This window comes from Cervus elaphus, chromosome 8, assembly GCF_910594005.1.
Source record: "Cervus elaphus chromosome 8, mCerEla1.1, whole genome shotgun sequence".
Classification (NCBI taxonomy): domain Eukaryota; kingdom Metazoa; phylum Chordata; class Mammalia; order Artiodactyla; family Cervidae; genus Cervus; species Cervus elaphus.
Window position 1 is genome coordinate 31,822,724 of NC_057822.1, and position 18,149 is coordinate 31,840,872.

Consider the following 18,149-nt stretch of genomic DNA (forward strand, 5'->3'; position numbering starts at 1 on the left):
ATTTTGAGATTTATGGTCTACACTTTGAATCATGAATTGAAAGAAGTGGCCAGTGGTTGGTTTTATTTGAAAGAGGTTCAGAGATATTGAGCAAAGTTGCTTCTTTCTATGATTTCTCAGCATATGCATTATAAAAAGTGTTACAGTTTGTCCTGAGTTCAGTAGTTGCTATTTGAATTCAGCAGATGTGTGATGAGACAGTATTTAATCAGGGAGTTACAGCCTTTCAAATGAATATGACCTTAATATCTTACGTTTTGAGAAACAAGTACAGTAGTGTTGGGTCTTGGACTCGTGAAACGTTGGGTAAAAAAATGTTTAACAGTGACCTAAGTCTTGATTATTTTTCTTTCTTCAAACAGCACTAATATTCTGAGGGAGCCTGTGTGCTTAGGCGGATGTGAGCACATCTTCTGTAGGTAAGTAATGGTGGCTTATGATAGATAGACACACACGTTTAATCTAAGTGTATTTTTTTACCAAGGTAATAGTCACGTGATCATGTTGATACTAGTATTAGTTTCTGTTGTATAACTCTCATGGACTGCGAAATGACTTAATGTACATTATCTCCTTTTGATCCTTTTATTTGTCTTAATTTACAAATCAGAAGCTAAAAGGTCAAAGAGGGTAACTTATCCACTGGTACAAAGCTTAGAAAATAGCTTTACTGTTTGGGGAGAAAGTTTGGGGGAGAAAATTAATTACTATATAATTCAAATATGCCTCTCTTACCCTTCCAGTTAATTTTGAATCTAGCCTCTGCAAATTGTGAAACCTAAGTTCTTATCATTTACTGTAGTAGTTTCTGAAGGCTGCCATAACAGTTTACCAAAAACCAGGTGACTTTGAGAACAACAGAAATTTATCGTCTCACAGTTGTGGAGGCTAGAAGTCTAATAGCGAGGTGTTAGTGAGGTTGGCCCCTTCTGAGGGAGGTAAGGGAGTATCTGTACCACGCCTCTCTCCTACCTTCTGGTGCAGAATCTTTGGTTTCTGGCGGTATTTCCCTTTAGAGATACATCACTCTGCTCTTAGCCTGCAAGTTCCCATGGCAGTCTCCCTCGTGTGCCTTTTGTTGTTGTTGAGTCACCAAGTCGTGTCGGACTCTGCGATTTCATGGACTGCAGTAGGCTAGGCCTCCTTGTCGCTCACCTTTTCCCAGAGTTTGCCCAAGTTCACGTCCATCACATTGGTGATGCCATCCAGCCATCTCATCTTCTGTCGCCCTCTTCTCCTTCCACCTTCAATCCTTCCCAGCATCACAGTCTTTTCCAATGAGTGGGCTGTCCACATCAAGTGGCCAGAGTAGACTATTTGTGTCCAAATGTCCACTTTTTATAAGACTAAGAATACCGGTTATATTGGATTAGGGTGCTCACTCTAATGATCTCATCTACACTAGATCAGTTACAAAGACCTTGTTTCCAGATAAGGTCACAGGTCCTGGGGTTTAAGACTTAAGCATCTTTTTGTGGGGGGACACAATCCAAGCCATAACAGTTCCTATGAAATTATATCTACTAAAGCCCTGGCTGAGAGGTTAGAATGTTAGGTTTTCACCTCATCTTATTTCTTATTCAAGAGGAAATCAATTAAAGGAGTGAATGTCTTAGTTTAATTGTCTGTGAGACAGGGTTAATATATCCTCCTTTCAATCAATCTTTTAATTATTTCAAGTTATGACTGTGATTATCTGGCATGAGCAAACTGCGATATGAAGTGTAAGCACATGTGAAAGTAACGCACTGTGTCACTTGGGTGCGCTGGGGACTGTGGGAGGCGGCTGTGCTTAGGGTCCGAATCTTATTTCTATGTAGAAACACAGGTCTGCTCCATGGGGCACAGCCAGCAGGAGGATGGGGTAGGAAAAAGTATCTCTTGCCTACCTGATAACTCCATTTGGATGACGAAGCGGGATGCCAGGCTTAGTATGTTCAGAGCAGATCTGTTGCTTGTCCTTGCCTTTACCCTGTTCCTGCCTCCGTAATCTTCATAGCAGTAAATGGTGCCATTGGGATAAATGGTACCAAAGTTGCTCAAAGCAGAAACCAGTAGGCACACCTGGCTGCTATTTTTCTTGCTTATCCCATATCATAAAGTTCTCCATTTCACCTGAAAATGCCCCCTAAGTCTTTCATTTTCCCACTTTTCTATTTCCTGTTTATGCTTTTGTCCAAGCCACCATCAAATGATCTCTCTCCAGCCTATTGTAAAACGTTCAGAGCTGGCCCCCTTCCCCATTTTCTATATTCTTGTGAGTGATCTTTTAAAAATCTGAGCCACATTCATATCATTACCACTCTTAAAATCCTTCAGGGGTTTTCTTTTACAATCAGAACACTCTGCTCTGGGGTCCACAAGACTCTGCATGGGGCAGAGCCCCTGACTGCCTCTCGGACCCGCTGTTCAGCCACCTTCTCCTTTGGGGTCATTGAACATGTCAAACTCATCCTGCCCCAGGACTTTTGCACTCACTGATTTTTCCATCTGAGCTGTACTTCTGCCAGATGTTTGTGAGGGTAGCTTTTCATCAGTTGTGTTTCAGCTCAAATATTACCTCCTCCAAACGTCTCCCATAATGCCTGTCTGAAATTCTGTCCGCCAGATTTTTGGGAGCCTAGCTTTTCATCAGTTACATTTCAGCTCAAATATTACCTCCTCCAAAAGGCCTCCAATAATGCCTATCTAAAATTTGTCTGTTCCCTGTCTCCACTCTGGAATAAGCAGATGTATTTCATTTCGGGGTTGTACTCACTGTATATAATAGATCAGTTACACATCTAGAGCATAACAAACTTGAAATTGTGTGTAAAGCATGTGTATATGTGTGTGTTCTATACCTTTAATTGGATTCTGAAGGGATCTGTGATTTAAAACAACCAATGAAAGATTAAGAGAGGCATGAGAACCATCTTAAGAGAGAAAATGGTTGTCCATATGTGAACAGAAGAAAGAACTGATTCAGTGTAGTTTTGATTCATTTTCATTATATGGTGCCAAGAATTAGGGTAGCTGTTTGTGTTTCTTGGAGATTTGGAGATATTAAAGCTGTTGACCAGTGCTGTAAATGCCGTGAGGTTTTGTTTTCATTTTGGGGAGCTGTGCTGTGCATATTGTGGAATCTCAGTTCCCTAACCAGGAATTGAACCTGGGCCATGGCAGTGCATGCCTGGAATCTTAACCACTAGGCCACCAGGGAACTCCTGCCATTCAGTTTTTTTTTTTTTTAAATTTAATTAATTTATTTTAATTGGAGGCTAATTACTTTACAGTATTATGGTGGTTTATGCCACATCGACATGAATCAGCCATGGGTGTACATGTGTCCCCTGATCTTGAACCCCGCTCCCTTCTCCCTCCCCACCCCATCCCTCTGGGTTGTTCCAAAGCACCGGCTTTGAGTGCCCTGCTTTATGCATTGAACTTGCACTGGTCAACCATTTTACATGTGGAAATATACATGTTTCAATGCTATTCTCAAGTCATCCTACCCTCGCCTTCTCCGACGGCCGTGCGGTTTTAAAAGATGGTTTTATATGTCGCAGTGCGGCTGAAGCCTTGGAGTCAAGGGAAGATTGGTAGGAACACAGGTTTTTATCTTACTGACATGTTCTGGCAGCTTCAGAATATCATACTTTCATGCCAGTCCCTGATAAAAGTAGTTCATGAACTCTCAGATGTAAATTTTCAAGATATGTGGCAGGGGAACCCAGACATTTTGGGCTCAAACCACTTTGCATTCTTGAAAATTGAGCCCCACAAAGAGCTTTTGTTGATGGATGTGTGTTTTTCCCATGTAAAACTGAGACATTTAAACAATACTAATTCGTTTAAAAATAACAAAAATAACAATACTAATTCGTTTAAAAATAATAATAATAACAATAAAAATAATAATAAACACATTGCATAGTAATATTAAAGAACTCTTTTTAAGGGAAAATAACTCTGGCAAACCAAAGACAAAATGTCAGGTTGGCACTGTTTTTACATTTTTGCAAATTTCTTTGTTTTGCTGAGTAGAAGACAGGGCTGTGGGAGGAGTCGTCTGCCTGCAGACAAGAGGGTCACAGGAGAAGGGGTGTGGTGCTGGGAGGAGATGTGGCTGTTACGGCTATTATTTTACCCCTTCCTGCTGCAGCCCATCTGGTGAAGCTAAAGAAGGGGCGGAAGGTTTATTTTTTTGTTTTTTGTTTTTTTTTTCCAAATGTGCTCTCCAGGTTGCAGAATCTCAGTTCCCCAACCAGGGACTGAAGCTGCGCCCTGGCAGTGAATGCCTGGAATCCTAACCACTCGGCCACCAGGGAACTCCCACGATGCAGTGTAGAGGGTTCTTGTTTCGGGATTCACAGATAGGTTTCGTGGGGAATTGTGAACAAAAGCTTGTGCACATCTTCATTGGAGTCACAAATGGTGTTGTTGTGTTGTGCTGTGTTTAGTTGTTTGGTCTTTGCCACCCCATGGACTGTAGCCCGCCAGGCTCCTCTGTCCATGGGGATTCTTCAGGCAAGAGTACTGCAGTGGTTTGCCATGCCCTCCTCCAGGGCATCTTCCCAACCCAGGGGTCGAACCCAGGTTTCCCGCATTACAGGCAGATTCTTTACCATCTGAGCCACCAAGAAATTTAAGAAAAGTCTTTCTAACTATGAGATTGTAACTCTTGGACAGATAATCTGAGGTCATTTAACTGAGTCTGCAGATTAAAAGTACCTGAAAGAACCAAAATCTTTCCTCAAAAACTACTTTACAAGCCTTTAGACACTTGAACACAAATAAAAGAAAAAATACCTTTACCTCTGTCTTTGCAGTAATTTTGGGGAATTTCTATGAAGCACAGTGTTAGGTTTAGAATAGGAAAGGTTCATATGCGTGACTTGTATGCATTAGGGACTAAATTTTTTTTTTTTAATCTCCCTCTGTACTCTCTTTAGAAGCTATAGATTTATTTACAGGGAAAAATTATGCAGACTCTTGTCTGGCCAGGTATAGTCTCTTCGTAGCAAGTTACATAAGCAACTTTAGATGTGGATTGCATGCTGTGTGCGTTAGTGTCATGCACTCTTTCAAAAACACTGTTTTAACTGATATTTTATGATTGACCAATGTTTATTAGAACAGCCTTTGCTTCATTTACTTCTGTTTACGCGGTTTATTTTTTGGAATTTAGATCCTGCTGAAAGTGTGTTGACATCTGTATATTTTTTAATCCTTTTTAAGTAATTGTGTAAGTGACTGCATTGGAAGTGGATGTCCAGTGTGTTACACCCCAGCCTGGATACAAGATGTAAAGATAAACAGACAGCTGGACAGCATGATCCAGCTCTGTAGTAAGCTTCGGAATTTGCTGCACGGCACTGGTTTTTCAGGTAAGAGGGAAATATCACTGTCTCTCTTAAATGACTGAGGTTTGTATTGATTTTATAAATGTATAAAATATGAGTGACTTATTTCAGATTTGAAGGTTTATAGTGTTATGAATCAAGAGGTGACAGGCACCTTAGAGATAATTAAGTCTGACTCCCTTATATTATAGATGAGAAGCCAGGGTCCAGAGAAGTTAAATGATCTTGCCTGAAGTCTCCCATACAGTTAGTACCAGGAGCAGGAGAAATAAAACCTGTTTCTTTTGATTGTCAGTTCAGAGACTTTTCCTCATCTACACTACCCGCTTTTTGAGTTCAGTTCAATCACTTAGTTGTGTCCGAGTCTTTGCGACCCCATGGACCGTAGCACGCCAGGCCTCACTGTCCATCGCCAACTCCTGGAGTTTACTCAGACTCATTTCCATTGAATTAGTGATGCCATCCAGCCATCTCATCCTCTATCGTCCCCTTCTCCTCCTGCCCGCTTTTTACTGTTAGAATAATTTCTGTATAATATATATGGAGTAGTGATTTTTGTCCCTAGTAATAATGATTTTGTCCTTAAAACTCACTTAAATATCACTTCACAAGACAGAATGCAACCTTCTGGGTATCACTTTCCTACAGATTTATTAGATGTGCACATTTTGAAAGAGCGAAAACCTAATATTCATTTTCTTTTCTATTTAAACAGAGGTTAATGTTTTTCAAATTGTTCTTAGACTCTGTATTAACTATGTATCTTCCCATTGTGCTTTCTGCTGAGAGCTAATCAGCTGTGGAAAGAAAGTAAAGCATTCTGAATCTTCATAATCAGATATTGGAATTGGTTTTTTATTGACCAGATAATACCATGTTAGCTTGTGTTTATCGGAGAACCTTTTCTTGACTGGTAGGATGCCATGAATGATTGATTAAGCTCATATAAAATGGTAGAATTTCCATTTTTTTAAATTTATGGTCTTCTTTTCCCACGTGATACGTTATTGTCAACTACTAAAGGTGAAGTTGTTTGGGCAAAATAAATAAGACAACTACTTTGAGTCTTACTGACCAGGTCCATATTTTTGAGAAGACTTTGAACCATAGTTTACCAAAGAGAAGTTTTCTTTATCTAGTTTTCTGATTATTGTATTAGATTCTATTCTTGCATGATAAAATGTGCTATGGTGATAAAGTTCTGCTTATTTTCAGATATAATTTTATATACACATATTTTTAAAAGTACTTACTTTAAAAAATAGCATAAACCTATTTAAAGGCATAATGAGGAAAAGTTCTATTAGTTCATCTGTGTTCTTTTCCTTCTTCATCGGAGACAGTACTGATAGTGTTTTACTTTATATTTTAAAAAGATGGGTGTATGATCTGCTCCCTCCCCATCCGTATACCATTGATTAGGCAGGAATTCTTAATCAAGAGTCCACGCATCTTTAGCAGTGTTGAGGGTGGGGATTAGTGATTCTCTTGAGTTAAGTGTACCATACGAAAAATGTCACGTCTGTGTGAAAGTGGCTTGCATCAGGTTCTTAAAGATGTGTAGCCTTTTAGTAATGTTGGCCAGGCATTGAAATTTGGGTGCAATTTTGTTTGTGGCTATAATGATGTTCTGATTTGATTCTTCTTCAGCTGCTGTCTAGTCAGATATTAGCTTGCTAGGACTGCTGTAAAAAAGTCCCACAGACTGTGGGTTAAACAACAGAAATTTACTGTCTCATCGTTCTGAAGGCTAGAAATCAAGGGGTAGGTTAGTTTGGTTACTTTGAGGTCTGCGAGGAAAAGATGAGTGCCAGGCTTCTCTCTTTGATTTGTAGAAGGCGGTCATGTGGTATTCTCCATATATGCATGTTTGTGTCAAATTTCCATTTTTTGTTTGATCATGGTTCATATTGCGTTAGAGCCCCATCTTCCTCATCTTTAATAATTATATGTGCAATGACCCTGTTTCCAAATAAGGTCATGTTCTAAGGTAATGGGATTAGGACTTCAAAATGTGAATTTTGGGAGAGACACGGGTTAGCCCATAAAGAATTACTGTGACTCTTCTGATGGTGCTAACGGGGAGCAGAATAACCTTCAGTGGGTTGCTTGTAGTCACTTCTGGCTCACTGGGGTCTGCGTGCTGTGTGGTGCCAAGAGGAATCAGGGGGCTCCTCAAGGAATTTTACTGTTAGTTAGTGACGTTTGAGTTATCAGTATGGTTTTCACATTTCATGGACCTTGGAATATTAAATGCCTTAATATTTCACCATTAAAAAAGAGAGGTAGGAAATTTGCTGAGTAGAGAACAAGTTTTCGTGTGGAACCTGAAGCCTTCTGAAATTCTGTCTTTCTCATCTAAGAGCAGAGGTGGAACACAGTGATTCACTTTCCAAAGGCCATTTTGTGTTTGTTTTCCTTATTATGATGAATGATGATTACATTAGTCATTAGCAGACTTGAGCTGTGCTGGCTTTAACATTTTACTTATTTTAAAATGAATTGAGAGTTCACTGTTTACCTAACCTATGATCAGAGTTGTAGGATTTTTATTCTGTAGGCGAGGAAACTGAGGGCCTAGGTTATGCACGGTGGTCGTATTGTCAGTATCTTGCCTATTGTTTTATCATTTAGTACAATACTTTTGTTAGAAGTGTGGGTATTTTGTTGAATTGTGTCAGAAAAAAACTGGTAGTGTTAAGACTAATTCATATCCTAGAGACTAAGCTTAATTAAATCTATTAAAACAAATTCTTACATTTTGGTTTCAATAATCCATTTTATAATGGTAACATCTCTTTTGCTATATTTAGAGAAGATGAAATGTATCTAGAATATAAATTTCTATCTGGATGTGCTATTTCCATGGTACAAAGTATTTTCTACTTCTTGTGAGCTGCATCATTATCACCTTTTTCTCTCAAGGTTTAGCCTCGCAAAACAGGTTTAGTCTTGAAGGGAATTGAGGTGGTTTCTTTTGGTATATCCCTTTGTGTCTTTATAGCTTATGCCATATATTTTTATCTAGCAAGTACTTCTAAAACAAAATATTATAAGGCAAACTAGATGACTATGTAACGGGAGCTAACGGTTGGTGACAAATAATGGTTCATCCTCTTTGTAATGAGGAACTTGGAAAATGATATCATTATAAGATAAAAGTATTAGATTAAGTGATTCCTAAGTTCTAGCTCCAAAATCATATGGTTCTATTAAATGGTAATCTGTTGAATATGATTAATTAAGTGTAATGGTTGGACAGAGCCACACTTTCTCTATTTTTTTTAAACCTGTAATTCACAATTTATCTTCTGAATGAACCTTGTTACTTTCATTTACTATAAAATATATAATTACTGTAATTAAAATGGGTAATTAGGAAGAACTTGTCAAATCATGGACATGGTATATGGTATACTGGAGACAAAGAAGCCTAATTTATAGTAATACTTTCTAAAATGAGCTTTTAAATACTTGAACAGATTTTTCTTGGTTCAGTGTTCTTTAAAGAGAAGAGATTGTCATAAATTTTTCTGACAACCATTTATGGGTAATTTTACCTTATTCTTTAAAACATAATCTGCTTTCTATGAGTGGCATTAAACTTTAAAGTTTTTATTTTCTCTTGCCCCCCATCTTATTAAATCAGACATTGCAGGTGCTGGCCAGGTTTTGTGACGCATATGTTGGTGTTGGTGACATTAAAAAAAAACCAGCAACACTTTGATTATGCTTTCATGGGTCTCAGTTTTCCTTGCTGTTAGAAAAGGTTTTGGGAGAGATGCTGGTCTTTCTGTAGCGAATTGCATAGTGTTTCATATATGCTATGACTTTTTTATAATAGATGAAGATGAGCATTTGAATAGCTGTGTTGCTGCTGTCTTGTTTTAAATAGAACTGAATACTTCTTAACTCACAAAATAATCATTCTTTAGTGAAGGCGTTAATGTTGCACAGATGGTAGCAAAGTATTTTCCTTTGATTTTTAATAAGAGACTAGTTTGTCAAAGAGACTTCTCTACTTCTGTTGTGAGACCTATAATAGAGAATAATTTGAAAGGCACACAATGTACATCATTATAATCCTTTGATGAAGATTAATGATAGCTAAATCACATTTGCTAATTGCTTCCCTTTTCTATAGTTTATTATTAAATTTTAAGAAAAACACTTGGCTAAGCAGCTCCTTAGCAGCACGTATGTCTCCGTTCCTCGGTGTTTTGTGGGGTACTCAGAAATATTTAAATTCAGAGAGTAGAATTCTTTCAAATGTCATCATCATTAAGAAATTTACTATGCAGAGGAAGAACCAATATTTTTCTTCTTGAAATGAATATGATAATTTATCATGCTTAAAAGCATTCACCCGTAAAAACTGTTGTAGCTGTTGATAGTTTGATTTATGTTCCAACAGTGGTGGTGTTTTCTCTTTTTACAATCTTAAGTTAGTTATGTTGTGTAACTTAGTTATACTGTGTAAAATCCAAAACTTAAAATCGTGTTTGCTGTAGTCGTTCTTGCTTAGTGAGGACAAGATGCATTATCAAAATCATCCTGAGTAAATTTATTACTGGATGATTAGTGAGATAAATAAGATTATTGTGTACTTGTAAATTACATGAATATATGCTATCTTCATTTACTCCTTTATTTGTGTTCCTCATTTTAAAGTCTGTTGTTGATTATGTTATTACTGAAGAAAATATGTGCTCCTCAGTTTGAAGTTCTGTTGTCTTTTTAGGTTTAGATTTTTTTAGTTAATTATGTTATTACTACCTGTAAATCTTTATTTTCCTTTAAAATGCCTAATTCTACATTTTGTAAGTTTTATAACTTTAAGGACTTCAGAATTTAATGTTTTTATTGAAAATGTCATCAGCTGTGTTTAATATTAAATTAAAAAAATCAAGTATGAGTTTTTACAGACTAGCAAAGGATTAACTTTTAAGTCTTTGTAATTCTGAGTCTTTCTTAAAAAGTAATTCTGATACTATTTCATTTTGACCTTTTCTCTCGTCTCCAGATTATGTTAGAAAGGACTTAGTTTTGAAATCTATTTGTCACTGCAGAGGAAAGTGACATTTAGATGTTGAATTTAGATGTAAATCTGTGTGACTGGATCTTCATTTGGATTGTCTTTATTTCCAAGATCCTGTCTTAATTGCACTTTTCTGCGCATCAGTTCAGTTCGGATGGAAAAAGGGTGTTAGAGGGTCTGCTCTCACTCCGAGACCCCCTTCTCCTTCCAGCTGGCTTATCGTTAACTGACTTTTCAGTGCAGTGGCTTCCTTTCCATTCCCAGGAGGAAGGAATAGCTTCTATGGAGTGAGTGGGGGTTTCACTGAATTTTTTTGCCTGACAGGGATCATATCTCTGAAATTTCTCCAGAGATAAATACAAGTTGATTTTCAAAATCCAGTGTTTCATTTTTCTGAATCTGTTTAAAGTGCTGTTTTTTACTTGGCAGATCTATTTATAAAGATAGGAATTTTGTACTTAAGAAACATGAGGTGAAGGAATACCCCAAAGGGGTTTTGAACTTTAGAGAGGATCTGAGAGCTTAGTTTATTAATCCTCTCGTGTATTAAAATAATTTTAAACTGTTCTTTGTGAATAAAGAGTATCTAAAAGGAGTTCAAAAATAATATTTCATAACTTCTTTTCCTCTTGCTAATTTTTAAGACATGAGAAATGTTGAAATGTATTCCCAGAAACAATAGAAAAATGAAATTAAAATTACTGTGTATCTCTTTAAGTATGAAAGCTCCGTAGGAATAGCACACTTGACAGTTTCACCGTGTAACATCCATCCATGCTTACTTCCTACTCAGTGGCTGTTACCGGTCCTTAGGAGTAGGATGCACAGCTTGATTTTCTTCTTAAAGCAACTTAGTGTTAGAACTTCATCAAAATTTTTCTCTAGATTCCATAATGTAAGAAAGATTTTATATAGAACTCTTGGAAAAGAGTCTGCCAGTCAATGCAGGAGGTGCAGGGGACGGGGGTTCCATCTCTGGGTGGGAAGATGCCCTGGAGGAGGGAATGGCAACCTACTCCAGTATTCTTCCCTGGAGAATCCCATGGATGGGGGAGCCTGGTGGGCTACAGTCCATAGCATTGCAAAGAGCCAGATACGACTGAGCACTCATGCATGCTTCAGCTTGAATGAAGAGTGACCTTTCAAGAGAAAAACATGAGTCAAATAACTTCCTTATTCTTTTTTAAAATAGGACTCCTAGTTATAGGAGATTCAGTCTATGTTAATTTGGGGAGTAAGCATTAGGCAATATGAAGTTATTTGTTGGTCATTGTCAGTCCTGTCAGATGATCCTGGTGATTGTGGTTTTTCCAGTTTCCCTGCTTTTCTGGTGTTCTTCATAACTGAGGTGGCCTCTTGATAATCCAGTGTGTGTGGAGAGAAGAGCATTGGATTGGGAGATGGGAGACTTCCTCTTCTTTCTTTTTAACTTTAATTCCTTATATTTAAAATGAGAGAATTGGACAATCCCTCAACTTTCTTCTGGCCCTTAAATTGAATTCTAACCTCTCTTGTATAAATACCAGTCAAGATTTAAGAGAACATACCAAATAATTTATTCATCAATTCAGCAGTGTTTTCTGAGCACTGTTTATGTGCTCACCACTGTGCTGGGCTGACTGGGTTGGTTTTACCTGTCCATATGGAGTGAGAGAAGAGACTGTTAAGGGAATATTTTTGAATAAAGGTGAACGGGCTTAAGGGCAAAAAAAAAAAAAAAAGGGCAAGAGAGCTTGAAGAGGGACCACTGTTCATTCTCTATTTCTGGAGCCTCTGTTAATAGGCAAGATTGGTAGGTCTGAAAAAATAAAATACACATGAAGATTATACTATATGTTGTGTAAAGAAAAGGTCTCTTCCCCTTATGTGTCCTCTACTCACCCTACTGGGCTTCCCTCAAAGCTCAGTCAGTAAAGAATCTGCCTGCAATGCAGGAGACCCAGGTTCGACTCCTGGGTTGGGAAGATCCCCTGGAGGAGGAAATGGCAGCCCACTCCAGTATTCTTGCCTAAAAAATCCCATGGACAGAGGAGCCTGGTGGGCCACAGTCCATGGGGTCGCAACAGTCGGACACGACTTAGCGACTAAACCATCACCACCATTCACTCTACTGTTACCTACAGTACTGTTTCACTTCTGACGCCAGATGTGCGGGTTTTCCACACATCGCACCCTTAAGTGACATCAGCTGGGTGTCAGTTTACCCAATTCTGACATTGTCCACCTGGAGATAGTGTCAACTCTTTCAGGTTAGGAGTCCCCTAAGACTGTCCCCACTTCCTCCTAGGTGCCACTCTCAGGCCAGCTTGTGCTTCTGACCCACTGGCTATAAATTGTAGGCTCCTGTCAACACCTTGAATTTGAATAATTTGCTAGAGTGTCTCACAGAATCCAGGCAAACGTTTTACTTACCAGATTCCTGGTTTATTATAATAGGATATACCACAGGAACAGCCAGACAGAAAGAGGTGCATAGGGCTAGGTGTGTTGAAGGGCAAAGGGCTTCCATGTCCCTTCTGGGTGTACAGCTTCCCCGGCACCTTCACATGTTCATCAGCCCGGAAGCTCTCCAACTGTGTTTTGGAGTTTTGTTTTTTAATGGAGAGTTCTTTATGTAGGGGCGTGTGTGTGTGTGTGTGTGTGTGTGTTTTGGAGTTTTGTTTTTTAATGGAGACTTCTTTATGTAGGGGCGTGTGTGTGTGTGTGTGTGTGTGTGTTTTGGAGTTTTGTTTTTTAATGGAGACTTCTTTATGTAGGGGCGTGTGTGTGAGTCGCTCAGTCATGTCTGACTTTGTGACACCATAGACTGTAGCCCACCAGGCTGCTTTGTCCCTGGGATTCTCTGCGCAAGAATACTGGAGTGAGTTGCCATTTCCTTCTCCAGACGATCTTCGCAAGACAGGGACTGAACCTGGGTCTCCTGCATTGCAGGCAGATTCTTTATGGTCTGAGCCACCAGGGAAGCCTGATCAAGGTTTTGATTGATTAAATCATTGGCCTTTGGTGATTGGCTTAACCTCTGTCCCTCTCTTCCTGGAGGTCAGGGGGTGGGATTGAAAATTCTAATCCTTGTTGATTCCCTTGGCAACCTGCCTCCGACATTAGGGACTTTCTGATATCTTATTAACATAAACTCAGGTGTGGTTGAACTAGGGCTTGTTATGAATAATAAAAGACACCCATTTTATCTTTTTTTACTGGAGCTATTTCGGTAACTAGGAACACAATTAAATGTAACAAAAGATGCCCCTGTGGTTCATATAGGAAATTTCAAGGGTTTTAGGAGCTCTGTGCCTGGTACAGTGGGCTTTCCTGGTGGCTCAGCAGTAAATAATCTGCCTGCCAATGCAGGAGACACAGGTTCAATCTGTGGGTTGGAAAGATCCCCTGGAGAAGGAAATGACAGCCCCCTCCAGTATTCTTGCTTGGGAAATCCCATGGACAGAGGAGCCTGGCAGGCCATAGTCCATGATGCTGCAAAAGAGCTGGACACAATTTAGTGACTAAACAGCAACAACAACGGTGGACAAAGACCAAATGTATATTTCTTATAAATCACAATATTACATATAGTATGTATTTAGTGAAAAGTTTTAATTTTTACTTAGTGAAAACTTAGGAATTCAAATGCCAGCTCAGTCACCAATTAGGTGTGTAACTTTATACAAATTTTATTTTCTGTTTGTTTAATTTACATAAGAAATATAAGAGAACATTCTTTTAGTAACTGAGTAAGCAGTATGAAAGTGTGTAGAGTAAAATGTGAAAGTCCCCCTCTACCCTTTATTCTCAACCAAAAAACACAAAATCTTTTTCAGAGGTACTGTTTTTAGTTAACTTTCCTAATCTTTCTTTTTATGAATTTATGAAAATATTTGAATATAAACACAATAGAATTTTTAAAATGTAAATAGGATTGTACTACACTTAAAGTGTCTTGAGGATCTTTGCATGTTAGTTGACATGTATAGCAGCTCCATAAGATTTTGTAATAAGATTTTGTAATTATGGAGCATCATAGTTCACTGATTTCCAGTTGATAAACACTGACTTTTTTCCTCAGTTGGGCTATTACAAATACTGCTGCAGTTAACACTCACACATCCAGATTTGCAGGCACATGTGTGAATATTTTGTATATTTTGTAAGATAGGTTACTAGAGGTAAAATTGCCTTGTGAAAGAGTATATGCTTAAAAAAATTTGCAAATATTTTATCACATTGCTTTTGAAATTCCTCAGTGTACCTTTGCATCTGTGATGATACTTGGCAAAGGGCCCATCGTGGATTCCTACACATACAGGTGGTTGTGATACAGGAAAGGAACTCTGAGCTTTGGGGAGTTGACTGTATATAACACTAGTACTCTTGCCTGGAGACTCCCAGGGACAGAAGAGCCTGGTGGGCTAGAGTCCATAGGGCTGCAGAGAGTCAGACATGACTGAAGTGGCTTAGCATGCCCATAGACAGCAGAAATGGGCCTGCTTTTTTCCCTGGGGAAACAGTACTGCTCCCTCAGGGTTGCTTGCTGCACACACAGTCCTGAGAAATGGCCTGGGTAAAAAGCATCCAGGGCCTTGCCTTCTTGGTACACCCCACAAGGGCATGTCGGTGTGCTCGGGAGCCTGGGCAGATTGTCCCTGCCAGCACCACTGTTTTTTCTCTAGGTGCATCCAGTGCTATAAGCCAGAGACATATGAATTGTTTTTGTCACCTTCGTCTCCTTTATTCATTTCATCACCAAATCCTTTAAATCTTATCTCTTAAATATTTTTCAAATAATTCTACTTCTTTCTCTATTGTCACCTCCCTAGGCTGTTATCTTCTACTTATATTACTACTTTGCCTCTTAACGATTATTCTTGCATCCACTCTTGCCCTCTTCCAGCCTATTCTCCCACACTCCAGTCAAGAGGGAGCTTTTGAAAACACAGATATAATCATGCCACCTGATTGATGTAAAACCTTTTAGTGGTTTTCTTCTGCTCTTAGCATAGGTGTTGAAGTCTTTAACATTGCCAACAAGAATTTGCATTGTCTGGTAGTTTCCATGTGTTCATTGTTAGTATATAGAAATACAGTTGCAATTGAACTTGGTATATTGACTTTGTATTCTATGACCTTGAACAGTCACTTGTTTTATTAGTGGTTTTTTAAGAGATTCTTTGGGATATTCTATATAGCCAATCAAGTTAGCTTTGAGCAGATACATTTTTATATCTTCTAATTCATGTGATTTTTATATTTCTTTCTTAACCTTGGTGTGCTATCCAAGACTTTCAGTGTGATATTGAACAGGAATGGTGAGAGTGGACATCTTTGCCTTGTCTTGATGACAGAAACAAGATAATAGGAACAAAATAGTATTCCAGTTTTTCTTCATTAAGGATGACACTAGTGGTGTGTAGTTTTGTAGATGTCCTTAGCACGTTGAAGAAGTTTCCTTCTATCCCTAATGGTGAGCCTTTTTAAAAATAATGAATGGACACTGGATTTGGCCAGTGTATATATTTTTCTATATCTGTTGAGAGAAACCACCTGTTTTTCTTTTTAGTTTTTTTAAATAGAGAATTATATTGATTTTCAAAAGTCCTCTTTTAAAATTAAGCATCAGCTAATAAGTTTTTATTTTCTCTTGACTTTATTCCCTCCCCAGCTAATAAGTCTTAATTTTTTGACTACTGTTTATTAATAAAGTCTCTCCTGTTAATCTGTTAATTTAGTATAGCTTTTCCCCATGACTCATCACTTCCATACAGCAGACTGTATGTTCTAATTATTTGTTTGTATATTTTGTCTTTTGCAGTGGCATATAAGTTTCTAGAACATGGTCTGAAATCAGGTAGGACTCTGTAAATATTTGTTGAATGAGGATATTTGCTTTCATAATCTAGGAAGGAAGGAAGAGGTACACAAATAAGAGGCGATACACCTTAGGAGAACTATCAACACAATTCTTTGAGAGCCCAAGATGGGAGAGATTAAGTTCATGTAACAAATTTCTTTTCCTTTTTCCTGTCCTTTTCCAGATTTGAAAGAAGAAACATCTAGGAAAAGTTTTTTTAATGATGCACAAAATAAAAAGAATTCAATAAAAATGTGGTTTAGTCCTCGAAGTAAGAAAGTCAGATATACTGTGAATAAACTTTCAGTGCAAACCCAGCCTTCTGTGAAAAATGATGAAATTGCTCAGCAGACCTCCATGTACGAATTTGTCTCTACGACCCCTCCGGTGGAGGTTTCTGAGAGGCCTAAGAAGCCTTCCACAAAGTCTAGAAAAAAACAGAAAAAGAAAACTTTAGCTGAAGTCAACCAAAAATGGAATTTAGAGGCAGAAAAGAAAGATGATGACCTTGACTCCAAAAAAGAAAGTAAGGAAAAGCTGGTGTCCTTCTGTAGCCAACCATCTGTGATTGCTAACCTGCAGATAAATGGTGAAATGGACTTACTAGCAAGTGGGTCCGTAACAGAATCGGAATGTTTCGGGGACTTGGCTGAAGTCTCTTTACCATTGGCTGAGCATATAGAGTCTCCAGAAATTGAGAGCAAGAATGAAGTAGTGACTCCTGAGAAGACAGTCTCTGCAAACTATCTTCCGTCCAAGAAGTCCTTGCCATCAGGTTGTAATGGGAAGCGTGGGCGTCACAACAGAGTTTCCAGTCCTGTTTCTAAGAGATGCAGAAGCAACAGTCAGAACACTGGTGGAAACTCTGCTGAGCAAACAGTGCTGTCAGAAAACATGCCATCGCCTGGCTGTTCTTCACCACCTTCAAACAAAGTTGGTGACACGTTAAGGAGGAGAAGCATTACTATATTGGATGAATCCATTAGCCTTTCACCAGGTACGCCGCCTTCTTCACTGAACAGTCCCAGTTACAGACGAATGATGTGTAGTCCCTCAGCAACGAAGCTGTGGCCCGTTAGCCTTACAGCTGTGAAGAGAAATCATCGAGGAGAGACTTTGCTCCATATTGCTTCAATTAAGGTAGGATGCTTACTGTGAAATACAGCTTCACAATGAGACCCAGTATAAAATGGTTTCTTTGGAGTTTGTGAAAAATGACATGATTACTAGGCTAATAAACCTGACCAAAAGTGGTACTTCCTATGAACCGGGGAAGCAAGAATTGATAGGGGCTGGAACCCTACCTCAGAGTGGGGACCCTGGGGCCAGAGGAGCGTGACCTTGCAGGAGAAAACCAGTATTTCCATATTTCAGCTTCAACTTTGCCAAGTGCTTTTGCTTTTTTCTATTCCATAGTGGTTTTGCTTGGGCTTCCCTCATAGCTCAGTTGGTAAAGAATCCGCCTGAAATGCAGGAGACCTTGGTTCAATTCCTGGGTTGGGAAGATCCCCTGAAGAAGGGAAAGGCTTCCCACTCCAGTATTCTGGCCTGGAGAGTTCCATGTGTCGTCCATGGGGTCGCAAAGAGTTGGACATGACTGAATGACTTTCACTTTTCACTTTCAATGGTTTTGTTAAGCTTTCTCCATTTTGTTTACCCATTCTTCTCATGCTTTATGGATGTAGACACACCATTGCCACATGTCTTTTACCCAGCTTCTGAACTCATGGCAGTTCGAGAAGGCATGAGCTTCTCTATGTTTGACCCTCCTAGAGGGCCCGTGCAGAGTCTGGGAGGTCATACTACATGGCTTGTGCATTCTTCCAATGACTGGAAATTTGAGTGTCGTGAATGACTCCTGTGGTTCACCACAGAGGGACTTCTCTGGGCCCCACAGCCAGCCCATTCTTTGAGTGATGTC

General features: G+C 38.9%; 1 protein-coding gene across 2 annotated transcripts in view; it reads left to right on the plus strand.

Moving 5' to 3' along the window:
* BARD1 (BRCA1 associated RING domain 1) overlaps positions 1-18,149 on the plus strand; it is an 84,291-nt gene that overhangs the window by 14,832 nt on the left and 51,310 nt on the right. Inside the window, exons 2-4 of one of the 2 annotated variants that reach the window (XM_043910134.1) lie at positions 363-419; positions 5,221-5,369; positions 16,413-17,368. In XM_043910134.1, coding sequence (XP_043766069.1) covers positions 363-419; positions 5,221-5,369; positions 16,413-17,368 — 1,162 coding nt within the window. The remainder of the gene's footprint in view (positions 1-362; positions 420-5,220; positions 5,370-16,412; positions 17,369-18,149) is intronic. The other variant, XM_043910135.1, reaches the window with a different exon arrangement.